The following is a 16,203-nucleotide window of genomic DNA, read 5'->3' on the forward strand; positions in this document are numbered from 1 at the left end:
AACCGGAGCCCCAGCGGCGCGGAGTCCCCCACCCCCGGCCCCGCCGCCGCGCCCCCCGCCCGCCCACCTCCGCGCCCGGACGCGCTCACCGCCGACCCTACCCACGCCCCACCCAAGACACCTACCTAATTTCCAAGAAAGAAAAAAAAATCTACCTCTAAACGCGCCCGCTTCTTCGCTCGAGGACCACCCTCTCTTTTCATTTTTGGCCTCCCAGCCGGGTGAGTGGAAACCGCTTGCACATTCTATAGAGCAGGATCCTAACCCAGACGATCCGGAGAATTTGTACCGTGACCGGCAGGGGGGGCGGGAGGAGAGAGAGAAGTCAAGTCTCCGGGGCTGCTGGCGACTTCGGAAGCCGCGCGCCCCGCGCCCTCGGCCGCCCCCGGCCGCTCGCCCCCGCCGCGCCGCCGCCCTCGCCCCCGCGCTCGCCCTTGGCCCCCGGCGGCCGCGAAAGGGTGCGGGAGACGCGGAGCCGGAGGAGGAGGCGCAGCCGCTGCCCGAGCCGCAGCCGCAGCCGCAGCCGGAGCCCGAGCCGCGGAGCGGGCGCGAAGATGCACACGACCCAGAAGGACACGACGTACACCAAGATCTTCGTCGGGGGGCTGCCCTACCACACCACCGACGCCAGCCTGCGCAAGTACTTCGAGGTCTTCGGCGAGATCGAGGAGGCGGTGGTCATCACCGACCGGCAGACGGGCAAGTCCCGGGGCTACGGATTTGTAAGTTGCGCGGCGGGGGGCTGAGGTGGGGTTGGGGAGGGGGAGGTGGGGGCGACAAAGGGCGGCGGGGAGACCGAGGACTGCGGGGGGCGGGGAGGCTCGGGGCGGCGCAGGGCCTCGGGGGTCGGGGTTTGCAGTGGGGGGCTCGGCGTGACAATGTGAGGAACCCCGCGGACGGGGGCGGCGCTGCCCCTTTGCTCCCGGCTGAACTGAAAGTTTGCGCGCGGCGGAGCTGGGGAAGGGAGGGCCGGCTGCTCCCTCGCGGGGTTTCGAGGGGTCCCAGCGCCCTGCGGTGTCGGGGGGACAGGCGGAGCGGGGGTGGAACGAGAGCACTAACCACTGCTGGATTTGCGGGTGCGCAGGGCTGGGAGGGAGGGGCCGCAGCCCCTCGGAATCGCACTCCGGGTGGGAGGCCGGTGGTTAAGCGCGCTGTTGCTTTGTAAAAATGCGTGTTGTCTTCAGGCGTTCTGGCTGGGGCGGGGAGGGGACACCCCAGGAGGTCTAGGGCTCTACTCCTTATGTCATCCCCCCACTTTTTTTTTTTTAATTGCAAAGATGGATTCTTTAAAAAAGATGATCCTCTGGCTCTTTGCTGAACTGAAAGAGAGCATATTAAGCCTCCTGGGGATTTAAGCGTGCAAATTCAGCTGCCGGAGAGCCGGGAGCTCCAGAGTAGGACAATAGCTATTGTCGTTAGGGAGTGCTTGCTGGTGGTTGGGAGCACGGGGCGGATGTGAGGCTGGACTTTCTTTAAAGCAAACGGTGCCTCTTAGGCTGGGTAGGGACCTGGGGGGTGGGAGGCGGTCGGGGGCGGGAGGATCTAGAGTTCCAAGACGGAATTCAGGCTTCCGACTCCCTGCTAGGCCCTACTAGCGCCCTGAAGACTTTTGAAGTATGGGGAGGGGGTTGTTTCTTTCTTCCTCTCTGGGTTTTTTTTTTTTTTTTTCTTTTCTTTTCTTTTCTTTTTTTTTGGTGGGGGATCCAGGAGTAAGTTCCAGGGGAAAAAAAAAAAAAAAGGAAAAAAGAAAAGGAAAGAGGAAAAGTTTAAGAACCCCCTTAGTTTTCTCATGAATGACTTCTCCAGGGTGATTCTTGGTTTCCTTCGGGGGGGTTGACTTAGAGCTTTGTACGTATGTCTGTGTGTGTGTGTATGTTGCTAAGGTCACCATGGCTGACCGAGCTGCTGCTGAAAGAGCCTGCAAGGACCCGAACCCCATCATTGATGGCAGGAAAGCCAATGTGAATCTGGCATACTTGGGCGCAAAACCAAGGATCATGCAACCAGGTGAGAAATGTTCCTCCTACCCACCCCACCCCCAACTTGAGACCCCTCCCCCCACATCCCAGCTTCTGAATAGAAGGAATCCCTGATTCAGAAGACACTGTAGATGTTTAGTAAAGTTGAACCAGGCTGGTTATTCTAACCAACACATTAAATGAGCGTTGTCACCGGCTCTTGCAGGACTTGAAATGTACCTATGTGCAAAAGTAGATCTTGGGGGTCTGGACAGTTTGTACCCACCCAGACTTAGGCTTGACTCATCTGTTTCAGGTATGACATACAGTCACAGTCTACTCTTTTATTGTCCAGTTTTTAGCCACTTGTAGATCACTCACATGTGGATTATGTGGGCTCAATGTGTCACCTCCCACTGGTTATACTTCCCTACATACTGTTGTCTCTCTTTCTACCACCATGGCCCTGTCCTCAGAGCGGCAATCCAACTTGAACTCTGACCAGGAGAAGCCTGGGGGTAGGGGGTAGTGGGTAGGGGATGGCGTCTGGATGGTAAAGCTTTAATACTAAACCACAGACTACTTAGTAGTTAAAGAAAATGGGGGAGATTTCAGGTATGCCTGGGTCCTCCTGTAACAGATAAAGAAACTGACATGTAGAGATGGGAAATGTTTTACTCCAAAGTGGTCAAAAGGGAAGCAGGCTTTTATCTATGTGAAAATTTGACCTTTTGGATTATTTACAACACTGCCCTTGCCATTAGCACAAATAATTAAGAGTTGACTGTTGAGCAAATGGGAATCTTTTTCTTGGGTGAGCAACTTGGTTTTGTTAAGTTATTTTCCTCTTTACTCAAGTGTTGCCATCTGAAATTTTGGGATGGTTGACACTTCCATCCTAGTGAAATGGATTTACTAGGGAACTAGATTGTCAAGAAAGTGAGCACATATGCCCACATCCGTGAACATTAAAACACTTGTGTTAAAAAAACAAACAAGCAGACCAACAACTTGTGTTTCTGTGTGTGCGATCCCAAAAAGGAGACTTTGTTTTTGTGAATTTTTTAATACCATAATCTGTAAAACCCATAATCTTCCAAAGCATTGTCCAGCATGTTCTAAATTACAAAAACTTTTTATAGATCGTGATTCAGAACTGCAGGAATACTTGTGACATGTAACTTCATTATCAAGTCCTGTTGTTCCTGGTTTCATTCCATAAGAATTTTTCCCTGGTCTGATTTTCTAAGGGTCTTCTTGTGGGACTGTCAAACTTTGCAGATAATTTTTAGTATCCACCTGTAGCTTATTAAAATTTTTACTTGGGTCCATGATACCATTAGTAAAAAGAACTTTTAAATATATATATTTAGTTAGTTATAATATATGTTTATAATGATAACATTAGTAAAAAGAACTTTTAAATATATATACATTTGTAATATATATAATATTTTTATATATAATGTTTATAATTATAAGGCCTCAAAAGAATGGTGATCTTCTCTAAGTGAAAGTTGTGATTGCATTTTATATGTAGGAGTAATGCATGCCTAACCATGCACAAATAGAGAATGTGGTATGTTCTATTGCTAGGTTTTGCCTTCGGTGTTCAACAGCTTCATCCAGCCCTCATACAAAGACCTTTTGGGTAAGTCAACTCATCATGCCCTCCTAAGTTTCCGTAGGCATCTGTTAACCTGCCTGTTACATGCAGACAAGATCATCGTGTCACAGAATGTTCCTTGTGATACATATTTATAAACGTTTGTACCTTTTTGATGCTGATAATATAAATATTTTTAGATGAGTCAAGTTTCTGACCAAGTTTGCAGCCTCCAAACCAGACACATTTTGAGCTTATGATTAACAAAACAAAACAAAACAAAACTACCAGGTATGACTTGTGAACGAGACGATTGTGTCCCAGCACCGTGATTACTGTTCAACTTGACTCAATGTTATTTATCTCTTTCTAACCTGACAGGGCTCGTATTCAGTTAAGCTAACTGATCAGAAGGATACGATGTAAGAGGTGGAATAGTTCTGTTTGGAATTAAACTCTGTAACCAGTAGACTCAGACACACAAGCTCAGATGGTGATTAACGATGCATGGATGTGGGTGTTGTTGTTTTATTTTTCACAATAGTCAATAGACCTCCGTGTGCTTTATTTTTATTTATTACAGTAATGAAGTGGTGTTGATAGCTAAACTGTGTGCTTTTTACTTAATTGAAAAGAGCTGTAGTGAAAGTGTTTTCTTTTCCTCGGGGAAGGGGCTCTTTGTGTTTTTGATGTTGGTGGTGGTGTTGAGGAGTGTTGACTTTTGACTTTGCCATGGGAAGCAAAGGGCCTTTTTTTTTTTTCCTTGCTTTTAAGCTGTAGCCTGTGACTTCCACTTAACCAAATTTTTGTAGTGAGTGCTAAATGGTGTGATTTCCCTCTGTGAGAATACAGATTTCATTGCTTGCATGTCCTAAGTTTCTGTTTTACTGGGGAGTTTTCTGGGAATGGGGCTCTTTCTTTGGCAATGTGTATCCACTTTTAGGCCTTCTCATTTAAAGATTCAACAAACACTCATCAGATTTCACTGACACTAGCCAGTTTTTGGAGTCGAGTGGTACTAACTTCCACCTTTCAGACCTAACTCAGATGAAAAGGCTGCTCATCTTTTTGTTGCCTTTGGGCTCTGTGATGCCAGCTTTCCTCCTCTGAGTGCCTTTTTTTCCCTTCTGTTTGGACACCGTAAGTGGGCGATCCCTACCACCTAAATTTACTCTGACCCCTTAGAGTCTGTTTGAGCTGCATTCTACCTGAATGACATTGCTAGAACTCCAGTTTTAGAGGTTTCAGCTCCCTTTTTAAATATTCTAATTGTTCAAGAAGTGTTTTTTTTTTAAAGATTTTATGTATTTATTTGACAGAGAGAAATCACAAGTAGATGGAGAGGCAGGCAGAGAGAGGGGGGAAGCAGGCTCCCTGCTGAGCAGAGAGCCTGATGGGGGACTCGATCCCAGGACCCTGAGATCATGACCTGAGCCGAAGGCAGCGGCTTAACCCACTGAGCCACCCAGGCGCCCCGAGAAGTGTTTTATCCTCAGGTATATTTTCTTCTCTAGCTTAGCACCTAAACATCTGTGTAACCTGAGAAGGTCAGATTCTAGATAGACAGACAGACAGATATCCGCCTGATGTGTCTCCAAGGATAGAGTAATAATCATTTGACTTGGAAGGGTCAAGTTGTTTTCCATGAATACCTTCCTTTTTTTTTTTTTTTTTCAAGATTTTATATATTTATTTGACACAGAAAGAGAGATCACAAGTAGCCAGAGAGGCAGACGGGGAGAGAGAGAGGGAAGCAGGCTCCCCGCCGAGTGGGGAGCTCGATGTGGGGCTCGATCCCAGGACCTTGAGATCATGACCTGAGCCGAAGGCAGAGGCTCAACCCACTGAGCCACCCAAGCGCCCCCATGGATACCTTCTTAAAACTCTCCCTTTAACATAGGGGTTCCTCACCTTACCACCAACTCTTACTTTTTTAAACCATGGAAGAGTATTCTGTCCAATATGATTAGAAAGGAGCTTCATATCTCCATAGCTATCTCAGCGCCCTATCCCAGCCACCCTGTGGCAACAAATGGTGGGTTGATGGGTCCATTTACGTCTGTAGATCTCTCCTCGTTGGTCTAGACTACGTGGAAGGTGGGATTGGGGAGGAGAACATACATCCTAACAAGTGGTGATGAACTTAGTCATGATCTCACCATAATCTTGAAACAGTTACACAGCTAAATCGATCAACAGGTATTAGCATGTATTAATGTTTTGCTGTGCTGAGTAGATGATACAAAATAAAGAGACTTCCAAACTAATACACACCAGTCAAGAACGATTAATTGCTAAGATACTTGGTATTTAGGACAAAAAGAATTCAGAATAGCCAGAAAACAGGTGAATTAATTGGAGAGGTTGGACAAGGCTTCATGGAACTTGAACGAGTCTTGGATCAGTGGTATGTCCTGGACAGGTAAGGAGGGCTAAGGGGTGAGTTGAGCATAAGCGAAGACAGAGAAGAGGAAAGGTTTAGGGCATGGAGACACCAGACTGTTTATTGAGGATATGGAGAGCTCGACATAGAAATTTGGACTGGCTGTCGTAGTCTGCATAGATCGTTGAGAAAGAAAGTATCACGAGGAAAATAAGAATGACGAGAATAAAACGTCCAATGGAAATTTTAAATCAAGCATGCTTTGATAGTAATTTTATTGTTCATCCTTGCTAACATTAAGCTGTCTTTATAAAGGATGGTGATTATTACTGTTTGCCTAAATTGTTTGAACTTGAGATTCTTATTAGAAATAGATAGCATTCCAGGTGGACCAAGTGAACCTTCTCTTTTCTTTTTTTAAGGGGTTTTTAGCACTGCTCTAATTCCCAGAGTCTGTACCTAACAGATCACACCTGGTCATCCTCAATTCTGTTGGAAGAATGCCACACATTCTTATTTTAGGCCTGGAAAGAAGCTTGAGAATTTTTAATCTTACTTGATTGGTTTGAAATTGTAGTAACTGAACTAATTTTTTTCTTTTATGTGGTCCTTCATTGGCCCCCAGATGATTCTGGGCTTTTCAAGAGAAAATCTTGGCTTGAAGGAATTTCTGATGTAACACAGTGGGCAGGTGTATAGATACTGGTGCATTTGCTAAGCAAGGTCTTAGAAATATTTTGTTTGCAAGAGGCATTTTCTCATTGAAACCTTAGAGAGGAAAGACTGTGCATCTGTGAGTAGAAAATTCGAGGCTGGTTTAGATCAGGTTGAAATACCTTAAATGTTTATTCAGTATACCTTTAAGTGGTCAGGGTTTCTGTGGGGGGGAGGGGTTTGAAGATTTTATTTATTTATTTGAGACAGAGAGAGAGAGAGCGAGGGGAGGGGAGGGGCAGAACGGGAGGGGGAAGCAGACTCCTGGCCGAGTGTGGAACCCAATGCAGGGCTCGATCTCAGGACCTGAGCTGAAGGCAGAAGCCTAACTGACTGAGCCACCCAGATGCCCCTTAAGTGCTCAGTTTTATGCTAGTTCTGTTAACACTGTACTAGATACTCTACTATTCGCTAAGGGGGCAGGAGGGGCAGTAACATTAAGTGAACCTCTCCTACACGCACGGTACTAGTAAGAGATTTACATAAATCATGTAATTCTCACAATACGTCTTGGACTCAGGCTGTTCTTGTCAGCCTGTGAATGTCCTTTCCAGGGGTGACAAAAGAGATACAGAGAGGTTAATTAACTTGCCACAGGGCTAGTAAGGAATAGAGTTTAGTTCTAGGTCCAGAATCATGGTTTCCCTGACCTCAAAAGCCGTGTTCTTTCCTCTGTCAAGTTATAGCCAGAAAGACACAATTCCGTTCCCCCCTGTTATCTAGTAAGGAAACTGAGAGGCCCCCAGAAGGGTTGTGGCTTCAGGTTCATGGGACCCAAGAAGTCTTCCTGAAAGAGGTAGAACCTGACCTAGATTTTTAAAGGATGGTGGAAGATAAGGTTCTTTTGCATTGAGTGCCTACTTGATTCATCATTGTGGGCTCCGTGCATAGATAATGTTATTTAATGCCCAGCAATTCAGGATTGGAAATACTGGATTCATGTCACATATGAGAAATGTGAAATCAGAATGTGATGCAAACTCCTGAAGCCTCTGTAGATAGTGAGTGCTAGAGCTAGGTGGATAGGATTTGGATTTTAACAAGTATACATAGAATGAGGATTGGCTTCCCTGGCAGAGGGACAGCATGAGCAAAAACCTGAAGATCTGGAAACATGTGGCTTGTCCAGGGAGCGCAGAGGAGTCCAGCTGACCTGGGTTCAAGGAAAGGTGGAAAGGTGCTGGAAGGAATGTTTTGGAGCCAGAAGCATTAAAGGCCTAGTATGCCAGTGGGGCCCAGGTTACTAAACAGGCGAATAAAATGAAGACTTTGCCAGCAAAGTGATCGACTGGAAGAGGAAACCAGTTAGGGTGTCAAAAGTCGCAAAGAGACGTCAGCAAAAAGGAAAGGAAAAAATGTAGTCAGTGTTCTTCGACAGTTGCCCAAGGTATCTGCCTTGTTCCTGTGCTTTTGTAACCTCGAGGTATGCCCACTGTGTGATTGAGGGAGGGGACACTGGTAGGTATCTCATGGGGGGACAGATTCCCAGATTGACTTCAGGGGGTCCTTAAACTAGTCAGAGACCTCCTAATGCAAGAATGCCTTCTGAGGCAACACCCTAACCTTTGGTCCTTTCCTGCTTTCCTTCCCAAACCGAGGTATTTTAGGCTGTCCGGGATCTTCTGGACTCTTCCTTTCCCCGAGCCTCTAACGCTGCTGGGGTTTCCTGTGCCTTCCAAACGTATTCCTAACCCTTGCCAGACTTCGTGTAGGGTTCTGATATGCCAGGGAACTCTGCACTCTCATTGGTTGGCATTATCAAATGAAAACTATTAATGTAAAATCAGTGCAGAGACAAGAGTCCTATAAGCAGGCCTCCCTATCTTCCAGTGCATTCCACACACACACACACACACACACACACACACACAGACTTCATCCTGCCTTTTTGTAGGCTACACTTACTTTCAGTTACCAGCCTTCATTCAAAGATAACCTGGTAACCATTCCATGGTCCTTAGAACTTTGGGAGTACAGGGGTTAACGTTTCCGTATCAGGGAGATTCATTCTGGCTGGACTTCGCAACTGATAGATGTTTTACTTTGGCCTTATAAAGACATTTTGCCCGCTGGAAACCCTTGTCGCATGACAGGATCAAAAATAGCCCAGCTGCAGCCCCTGCTGTCCATCACCACGTGTAAACTGCCTTGAGTGGAGGCTCTCTTGCCGCGTCTGCACATTGCGGACCCGGTGGCCTCCGGGGACCGGGTTTCATAAAGCCACACCTGTCGCTGTGAATGAGTCAGTCACCTGACCTAGAGAAAAAAGTCTGGAGTGTGTGTATGACCGTGCGTCTGGTTTCTGACAAGTAGCTAAGAACATCTCTAAGTGTCCTCAGAAACACTTGATGACGTCTTTTCTCCTGGCACTGGGAAAGATCTACAAGTCTAGTAAAATTGAGTGTATTTTTATCATTGGGGTCAAAGTTCACCACCCTCTGTGATAAATTCATCTTTTCCATGGGTGTTGGTTAATAAGGACTTCTGTGAAACTCTGAAAAGGCAAAGCAAAAATCTGTGTTTTCAGAAATATGAAGTTTTCGGTCTTGAGTTCTTTAAAATTCTTTAAAATAAGGATCGTTACTTGTTGCTTGTACTTCCTGTTAAGCTGGCTTTGCCAACAACCAGATGGCATTAGAGTGTCATATTTTTAGAAATATAGGGGGTTCTGATGGAGATTGCTTTAAAGAAAGATGAAAATAAATCAGATAGTCATGGTAGCGTTTAAAAGGGGCAGTAATGAATCGCAAGAGTGAGAATTGAAATGCATGGTTTTTATTTAAATACCTCTTGTGATTTTTTTTTTAACAAAATTAACTTTTAAGTAAGGTCCTTGGAATGTGTCTTGTATGTGATCTCTGAATGTGTAATTTATAAAGGTATTTGATGTTGCTTCTTGAACTTTTACAGGATAATACATAATACAATTGATATGTATTAAAAATCTGTGAGTAGGGCAGATTTAAAACAAACATGCTGATCTGCTTGTTGATTAGGAGGATATAACAAGAGTTAGTATTTGTGCAAAAAAAAAATGTTTCCTTACTCATTTTGTTATGTAAACCTTTTAAGTTTATATGAATTTTAGAGCTATTCCTATTCCTACCTTTTCCCTCAACCTCATCATTTCCCCAAAACCCCTTCTGTCTGTCTTGCATAGAGATAAACAAGCTGGCTGACCTTCAGGTGCCTGATAGTCAAACAGGTTTGGTTGACCCTTGTGTCCTTACGAATTTTATGGAGAGAAAGAAAGAAAAGAAAGGCAAAAAGCGTGCTGCACATCTCTTTGGGAATCACTGCCATGAATGTTAATAGCATTTCTGTAGCTTCCCACAACAGCCTCTTGTGATAGAGTGAGCTGCACTACAGTTCGTTTGAGAAGTGTGATTCTGCTGTGTTTACCACACTTGTGAACTTTTAAACTCCTTTTTTTTATTTTGTCGCCTGCTTCTTTTATCATCATTATTTTTAATAAGGGTGACTGAGGTTGCAGAGAGATTAATGTGTGCTGAGTCTGCCAAGCAATTTCAAGTAGGGTTGCCATGATAATAAACATACGGATTTTGTGGGAAAATTTATTTCAGTTTTGGGAAATCGGCCAACCCCCTCCCCTCTCCCCCCACCCCGCCCCGAATTGAATGATCACATATTACCTTTGGAGTCCTCTCCTATCGTATTCATCGCTGAGCATTTTTTTTTTCCTCTTTGCTGCACAGTTTTACGAACTCGCTGCAGAATTTTCCAAAAGTCTCAAAAATCAATTAAGCATGTATCTATCTACCACCTCTCCGGTGCGCAGCCCTCCCGAACCTGCAACTGGTTTGCCAAACTTCTGCTGAACGATCAGCGCCGGTGCTCTTAACCGATCCTAAATCCGACCTCCAGCAGGGAGGGGCACCCCCGTCCCCCCCACCATCCCCCCAGTTTCTGTTCGCTCAGTTCCTTTCGGGGCGCCCCGCGAGGCCGGCTACCGCCGGAGCCCTCGGGCGGACCCCCGGGCCGGGAGATATTGTGGCAACCCTATGCTCGTAATAACCACTAAATTTGAGTCTGTCTGATCTCCGGACGCGCCGCGCTGCGGGCGGGAGGCCGGCGGCGCCTGACCCGCGGTCCCGTTCCTCCGCAGGATCCCCGCCCACTACGTGTACCCGCAGGCGTTCGTGCAGCCCGGCGTGGTCATCCCGCACGTGCAGCCCACGGCCGCCGCCGCCTCCACCACCCCGTACATCGACTACACGGGCGCCGCCTACGCCCAGTACTCGGCGGCCGCCGCCGCCGCCGCCGCCGCCGCCGCCTACGACCAGTACCCGTACGCCGCCTCCCCGGCCGCCGCCGGCTACGTCACCGCGGGGGGCTACGGCTACGCCGTGCAGCAGCCAATCACCGCCGCCGCCCCCGGGACGGCCGCCGCCGCCGCCGCGGCCGCCGCCGCCGCCGCCGCCTTCGGCCAGTACCAGCCGCAGCAGCTGCAGACCGACCGCATGCAGTAGGGCGGCCACGTGAGCGGAGCCGGCTCGTGTCCCCTCCCTCCCCCCGCCCCCCACCATTGCCCGGTGTGTCGTAGGTAAGGCGAGGGAACGTCGACCTCACAGCTTTTCAGGAGGGACTAAAAAAAGGAAAAAAAAAAAAAAAAAAAAAAAAGCAAAGCTATGCTCTCGTGAAGCAGAATAATTCTTCTTCTTCTTTTTTTTATACTCCAGTAGTGTCGTAGATGAGAGAGAGAGGGGAGTGGGCGCCGTTTTGGAAATCGATCCCAAAGAGAGCCTGAGTCGAGGAAAGTGGGAGGAAACCGTGGAACTTCACTTTGAACACGGGGTTTTTATTTTTTGCTCTTTTTATAGTATCAGGGAAGCAAACTGCCTTTTACAAGTTAGGGGATGCTCTTTGAATCTAGTCGAACCAGGGAATACAGAGCGAGCAATATGTAGCTTGAATGACTTTAAAAGCAGATTTAAAACACACACACACACACACACACACAATGGTGAAAGCACTGATTGTCATTTTTTTAGCAGTCACTACGGCCTCTAGAACTTTTTCAGGTAAGAAGATCACGTTCTTACTCTCTCAAAAAAAAAAATGGGCATCGAACAATCAAGCTGGGAGCGTGGCAGTGGGTGAAGCGGTGGACAGGCACCAAAGCGATTTTCTCATCTCTCCTGCGGATGAGCGGGACTGTGGAGCAAGTGATGTGGAATTAATGGGTGCAGCAGCTGTACAGACAATCAATAACACACACAGTTCTGGAAAGAACACATCACTTGTGCTTGTTTGATGAGCTTGTCACATTCTAATCCCTCTCCCCATCCTGTTTCAATTTTGGGAAACTTGTATCTGCTGGTGTCAGCAGTTCTGATTCTGAACTAGGATCAGGCTTTTACTACAACAGCCTTCTCTTTCTATTGATTGTGTTGACTCGTGGCTTACGATTAAAGGCAGGCAAAGTTTGCAGACTCTAAACCCTTAAGAACTGTCTTAAGGACGTTTATCCCCCCCCTCCCTTTTTAAATAATTTTACACTTTTTAGTATCTATTTCAGAGTCATATTTAAAACTATTTATTAGTGAACACAGTACACGAGACAACAAGGTGACTGAGATTACAGTTCTTCAAAGGTTAACGATAATGTGGTTTATACTGTGCCTTAATAGTAATGCTATTTAAGATATTTATTTTTAAGTTTTACTATGCTGCACTCTAAAGAAAGGAACTTTAGATGTGACACTGTAAAATTATGTATTCATCTCATGGCATAAATTATTTAGTAGGTCTAGATGTAGCATATTAAATATTAACCTATCCAACGAAAGATGTTGACTTGGATTTATTTAAATTCATATGTGCACTGTATAAGAGAATACTCTTACATTAACACATTTTAATTTATTTTTGTTTTTAGGTTTTTTTTTTTTTAAACGAGAGATACTGCTAGTTTCATGCTTCCTTCTCTAAGTTTTGCTCGTGTAGATCTCATTTATTGGTATTTCATTAGCGTGACACTATTCTTACGTAGTTTGTGCAGTTTTAAAATGCTGCTTTACTTTTTTTCTTCCGAAACTGCAATATTTGCAATTTTTATTCTTAAACTAAATTGAATACTATTTTACACTGTATTGGATTTTTATACTTGAACAATTTCATACAAGGGAAGACAGGTTAGCATTTTTATGGACTTTCTCCATTATCACTGGATTTACTTTAAGTATTCCCGTACTAGACAGTGTTATGTAACGTAGACATGACTCTCCTGTGCAAATTATTTATTCATTGTGTATATTGCTTTATAACATTTCAGATCTTCTAATCTATTCACTTGTATTAAATATAATTTTTAAAAACTTCTGTTGCATTGATTGTTTCTAATTTTGTCGTAAGGGTAGGACGATTTCTCCTTTTAACTTGTATTAATGACCATGATTTACATGTAACATTTTGGGTGAGCAGAAAGCTTCCCAGATGCCCTGTTTTTATACCTTTTAAGTAAATTTTATTAACCCAGCATCTTTCTTACATTCAACAAATGATCTAGGTCCTCTTCCAACAGTGAACCCTAAAGGACTATTCATGTCACTGGAAATCGCTTAACTAACGGTCGCTCAGAAGAGTGGGCTGCAGAGGGGGCCAGTCCATCCGAAGCTGGAGTTGGGTAAACTGAGGTTTGGTGTTAGAGTCCACCACTTGCCAGCAATATGAATGGAGTAGGTTGATTTTTGTTATCCAGCTTTGGGGTGAGGTTTTCACTGATTTCTATAATATTGGGACAGTAATCCTGGTCTCACATGGTTATTTAGATATTAAAATACATCAACGACTTGGCCCAAAGCCAAATACGGAGTCAGCTCTTGAAATGATCACTGGTGGTACTCGTCATACCCTACAGTAAAAGCTAATCAAAAAGGAAGTCACCTTTTGGAATGTGTTCATTTTTAAATTTTTGTGCACATCGATGTGGCAATCTCTGATAACATGGATTAGAACATCAAGTTCATTTTGATGACAAAATTCATTTGACTGATTGTCAAATTCATATTGATTGTCTTAAAGTGTATATGTTACGTTAATTATGGAATGGATTGTTAGTCGGTCCCTTAGTCTTAGCATTTACCAAACCTGTGATACAATGTCTTTTATTGAACTCCATTCCTTTGCGAAAATTAGGAGCAGCAGAAAGTTGTGATAACAGACTCTATCATGCTTTCTTCTTTATGATGACCAGTAGTACCCTATTTAGAGCCATCTTAATCTCAAATGCTAATTGTCTCTAATTTTCCAAAGAAAAATAAAGACCAACTTATTCCCAGGCAGGAGTATTACACAACTTCAAGGTACTGTCTTGGGATGTGCAGAATAATTTCTAAGCTACTTAATTCAGTCAGTGCATCACGAGTTATTTTACTCCAAAAGATACATTCTACCTTTAATTTTTCAGATTTGTGAAAGGTCACTTTTGACCTCAATAAGCCATATATTGATTGCTGAATTCTAGAATGAAACTTTAATATATCAGTGAAGAATAGGTCAGAGGGTTCTGGGAAAAGCTTGTCAAAAATAGCCACACTCAGGAAAACGGAAAACCCACCTACCCTTGGCTGTACCTTTCCTGGGGATATTTCTGATCTATGCTAACATCAATATTAGCAGTAGGAAAGAGGGCAAGATTTTTACTTTCTAATACTAGGCTATATATCTATAAATAAGTAAAAGTTCTTAATATCTAATTAAAAGGGGAGTGTAACCACGGCCTAATGTCCACAGTGGTCAGGCAGGCCGGTTGTATTTGAGGAGGTACAGAAACCAATGGGTCTGAAAAGCAAAGAGCCAGCTGAGTCCCGGTTCCTCTGCCTACCAGCAGGGTGATCTTGAAGCAGTTCATGCTGGTAAGATGTGAGTCGATAGCGTCCGACACAGTGGCTCTGTCTACCTCTCACCTTGTTGATTAAATGAATGAATTATATGAGAACATTCTAAAAATTCTGAACTATTAGGCAAATGGAAATTCTAGCGAGGGAATATATACAATATTAATTTGGAAGCTGGTCCTTTGTCATTTTCTCATATGGAGTGACCCTTCCAAAGGAGGACAAAACCATATCTCAGGATGTTATCTTCATTTGGTCCCAACCAAGTAACAGCTAAAATTGCTGTGCAATAGGAACGGCACAAAAATAACACTGGAAGATGGCAAGATTGCCCAGAGAGGGGAAGGAAGGGGAAAAGAGAAGATTCTGGAATACATTTCTCTCACAGGGGAGTTATATTTAGCTCCTTCCTCACTCCTGTCAAATATTGTTCTTCTTAATTCCCTCTGAGGCTTGAGAACGTTCATTAAGATGACAGCCTGAGGTTTGGAGGGGCAGAGGTGAAGAGGAACCAAAAAATAAAAAAATGCATTTTCATGCTTACTTTTGTCCTCTCTTCTTCAAGAATTCTAGGCTGTTTCCATGGAAATTCTAACTTGTTTTGCTTAAGCACTTTGTACAGAAGAGGTTTCATTTGGGGTACTTGTTCCGAGTTGAGTATCACAAGTTCAATAACGGTTTAAGCCAAGTCTTTTAAATTCCAGGCTTTGAAGCCCCAGTCGTAAATCAAAATGAGAAAAACGTCAGGCAAGACGTGTATAAGCACTTTAGAAATTTTAGATAAGTAATATACATTTATAGCTTTGATAACATAAATTAGTTATGTCTTACTGCACAGTATTTGGTCATTCTTGACCCTTGACCAATTTCCAAGGAGAGAAAGTCTATAAAGTCCCCTTTTTTCTAGTTACTCCTTTCCTGAAAGATGGAAGCCATTGCTTTATGTCCACAAGGATTGCACTGAGCTATTAATACCCTGTGAGTTGGAGGGTGTGCTTTCTTTTTCCATTTTGCCACTGTCGGAGATAATTCTGATTGCAGTCCCTACTGCAAAAAAATGAGAAAAAAGAAAAATTCTGATTGCAGTCCCTACTGCAATCAGAATTTTTCTTTTTTCTCATTTTTTTCTCATTTTTCTTTCTTTTTTCTCATTTAATAGCTTAGATAATGTGTTCTTCTCAAAAGGGCAAATACCTGAATCTGATGTCCCAAATGAGTTTGAAATACAAAAATAGTTTTGCCAAGTAGAAAGTGTGTTTTTGCTGTATCTTAAAACCGTGTTGCTCTGACAGCCCCAATCAGGTAAGAACTCGTTTGCAAGTCCTCTGACCCCTGCCCCAGATGAGGTGCGAGAAGTACAGCGGGTGACTTTGGAGAGCCTTGGGGTATGCATTTCCATCCTGCACTCACCTGTGTACATCTGATCGCTGGGGAAAAGAGGGATGTGAAGATGTAGAAGAAAAAAATCGAAGAAAAAAGGCACAAAGGTTGAAAGCATCTCTTAACAGCATCCCTGAAAGAGGATGAGATGGAGTGCGAGTCACGTGGGATGGACACGTGAGGCGAGGGCTGACCACGAAAGGGGCCACGTGGGGGGCCACATGCGGGGGAGAGGGAGAGCTGGCTTGCTGGGCGTTGGGACACTTCATCTGGGGATGGGGACTGGGGGAATCACTTAAAAGA

The 16,203-nt window shown here is 44.5% G+C and overlaps 1 protein-coding gene across 1 annotated transcript; it reads left to right on the top strand.

The window, feature by feature from the left end:
- Positions 1–252: 252 nt before the first annotated feature.
- Positions 253–11,302, top strand: RBM24 (RNA binding motif protein 24). Its single transcript, XM_032341178.1, has 4 exons — positions 253–722; positions 1,884–2,007; positions 3,555–3,609; positions 10,788–11,302. Exons 1-4 carry the CDS (start codon positions 555–557, stop codon positions 11,149–11,151), a joined length of 711 nt encoding a protein of 236 aa, XP_032197069.1. The 5' UTR covers positions 253–554; the 3' UTR covers positions 11,152–11,302.
- Positions 11,303–16,203: the final 4,901 nt, after the last annotated feature.

The sequence above is a fragment of the Mustela erminea genome, chromosome 4 (assembly GCF_009829155.1).
Source record: "Mustela erminea isolate mMusErm1 chromosome 4, mMusErm1.Pri, whole genome shotgun sequence".
Taxonomy (NCBI): Eukaryota; Metazoa; Chordata; class Mammalia; order Carnivora; family Mustelidae; genus Mustela; species Mustela erminea.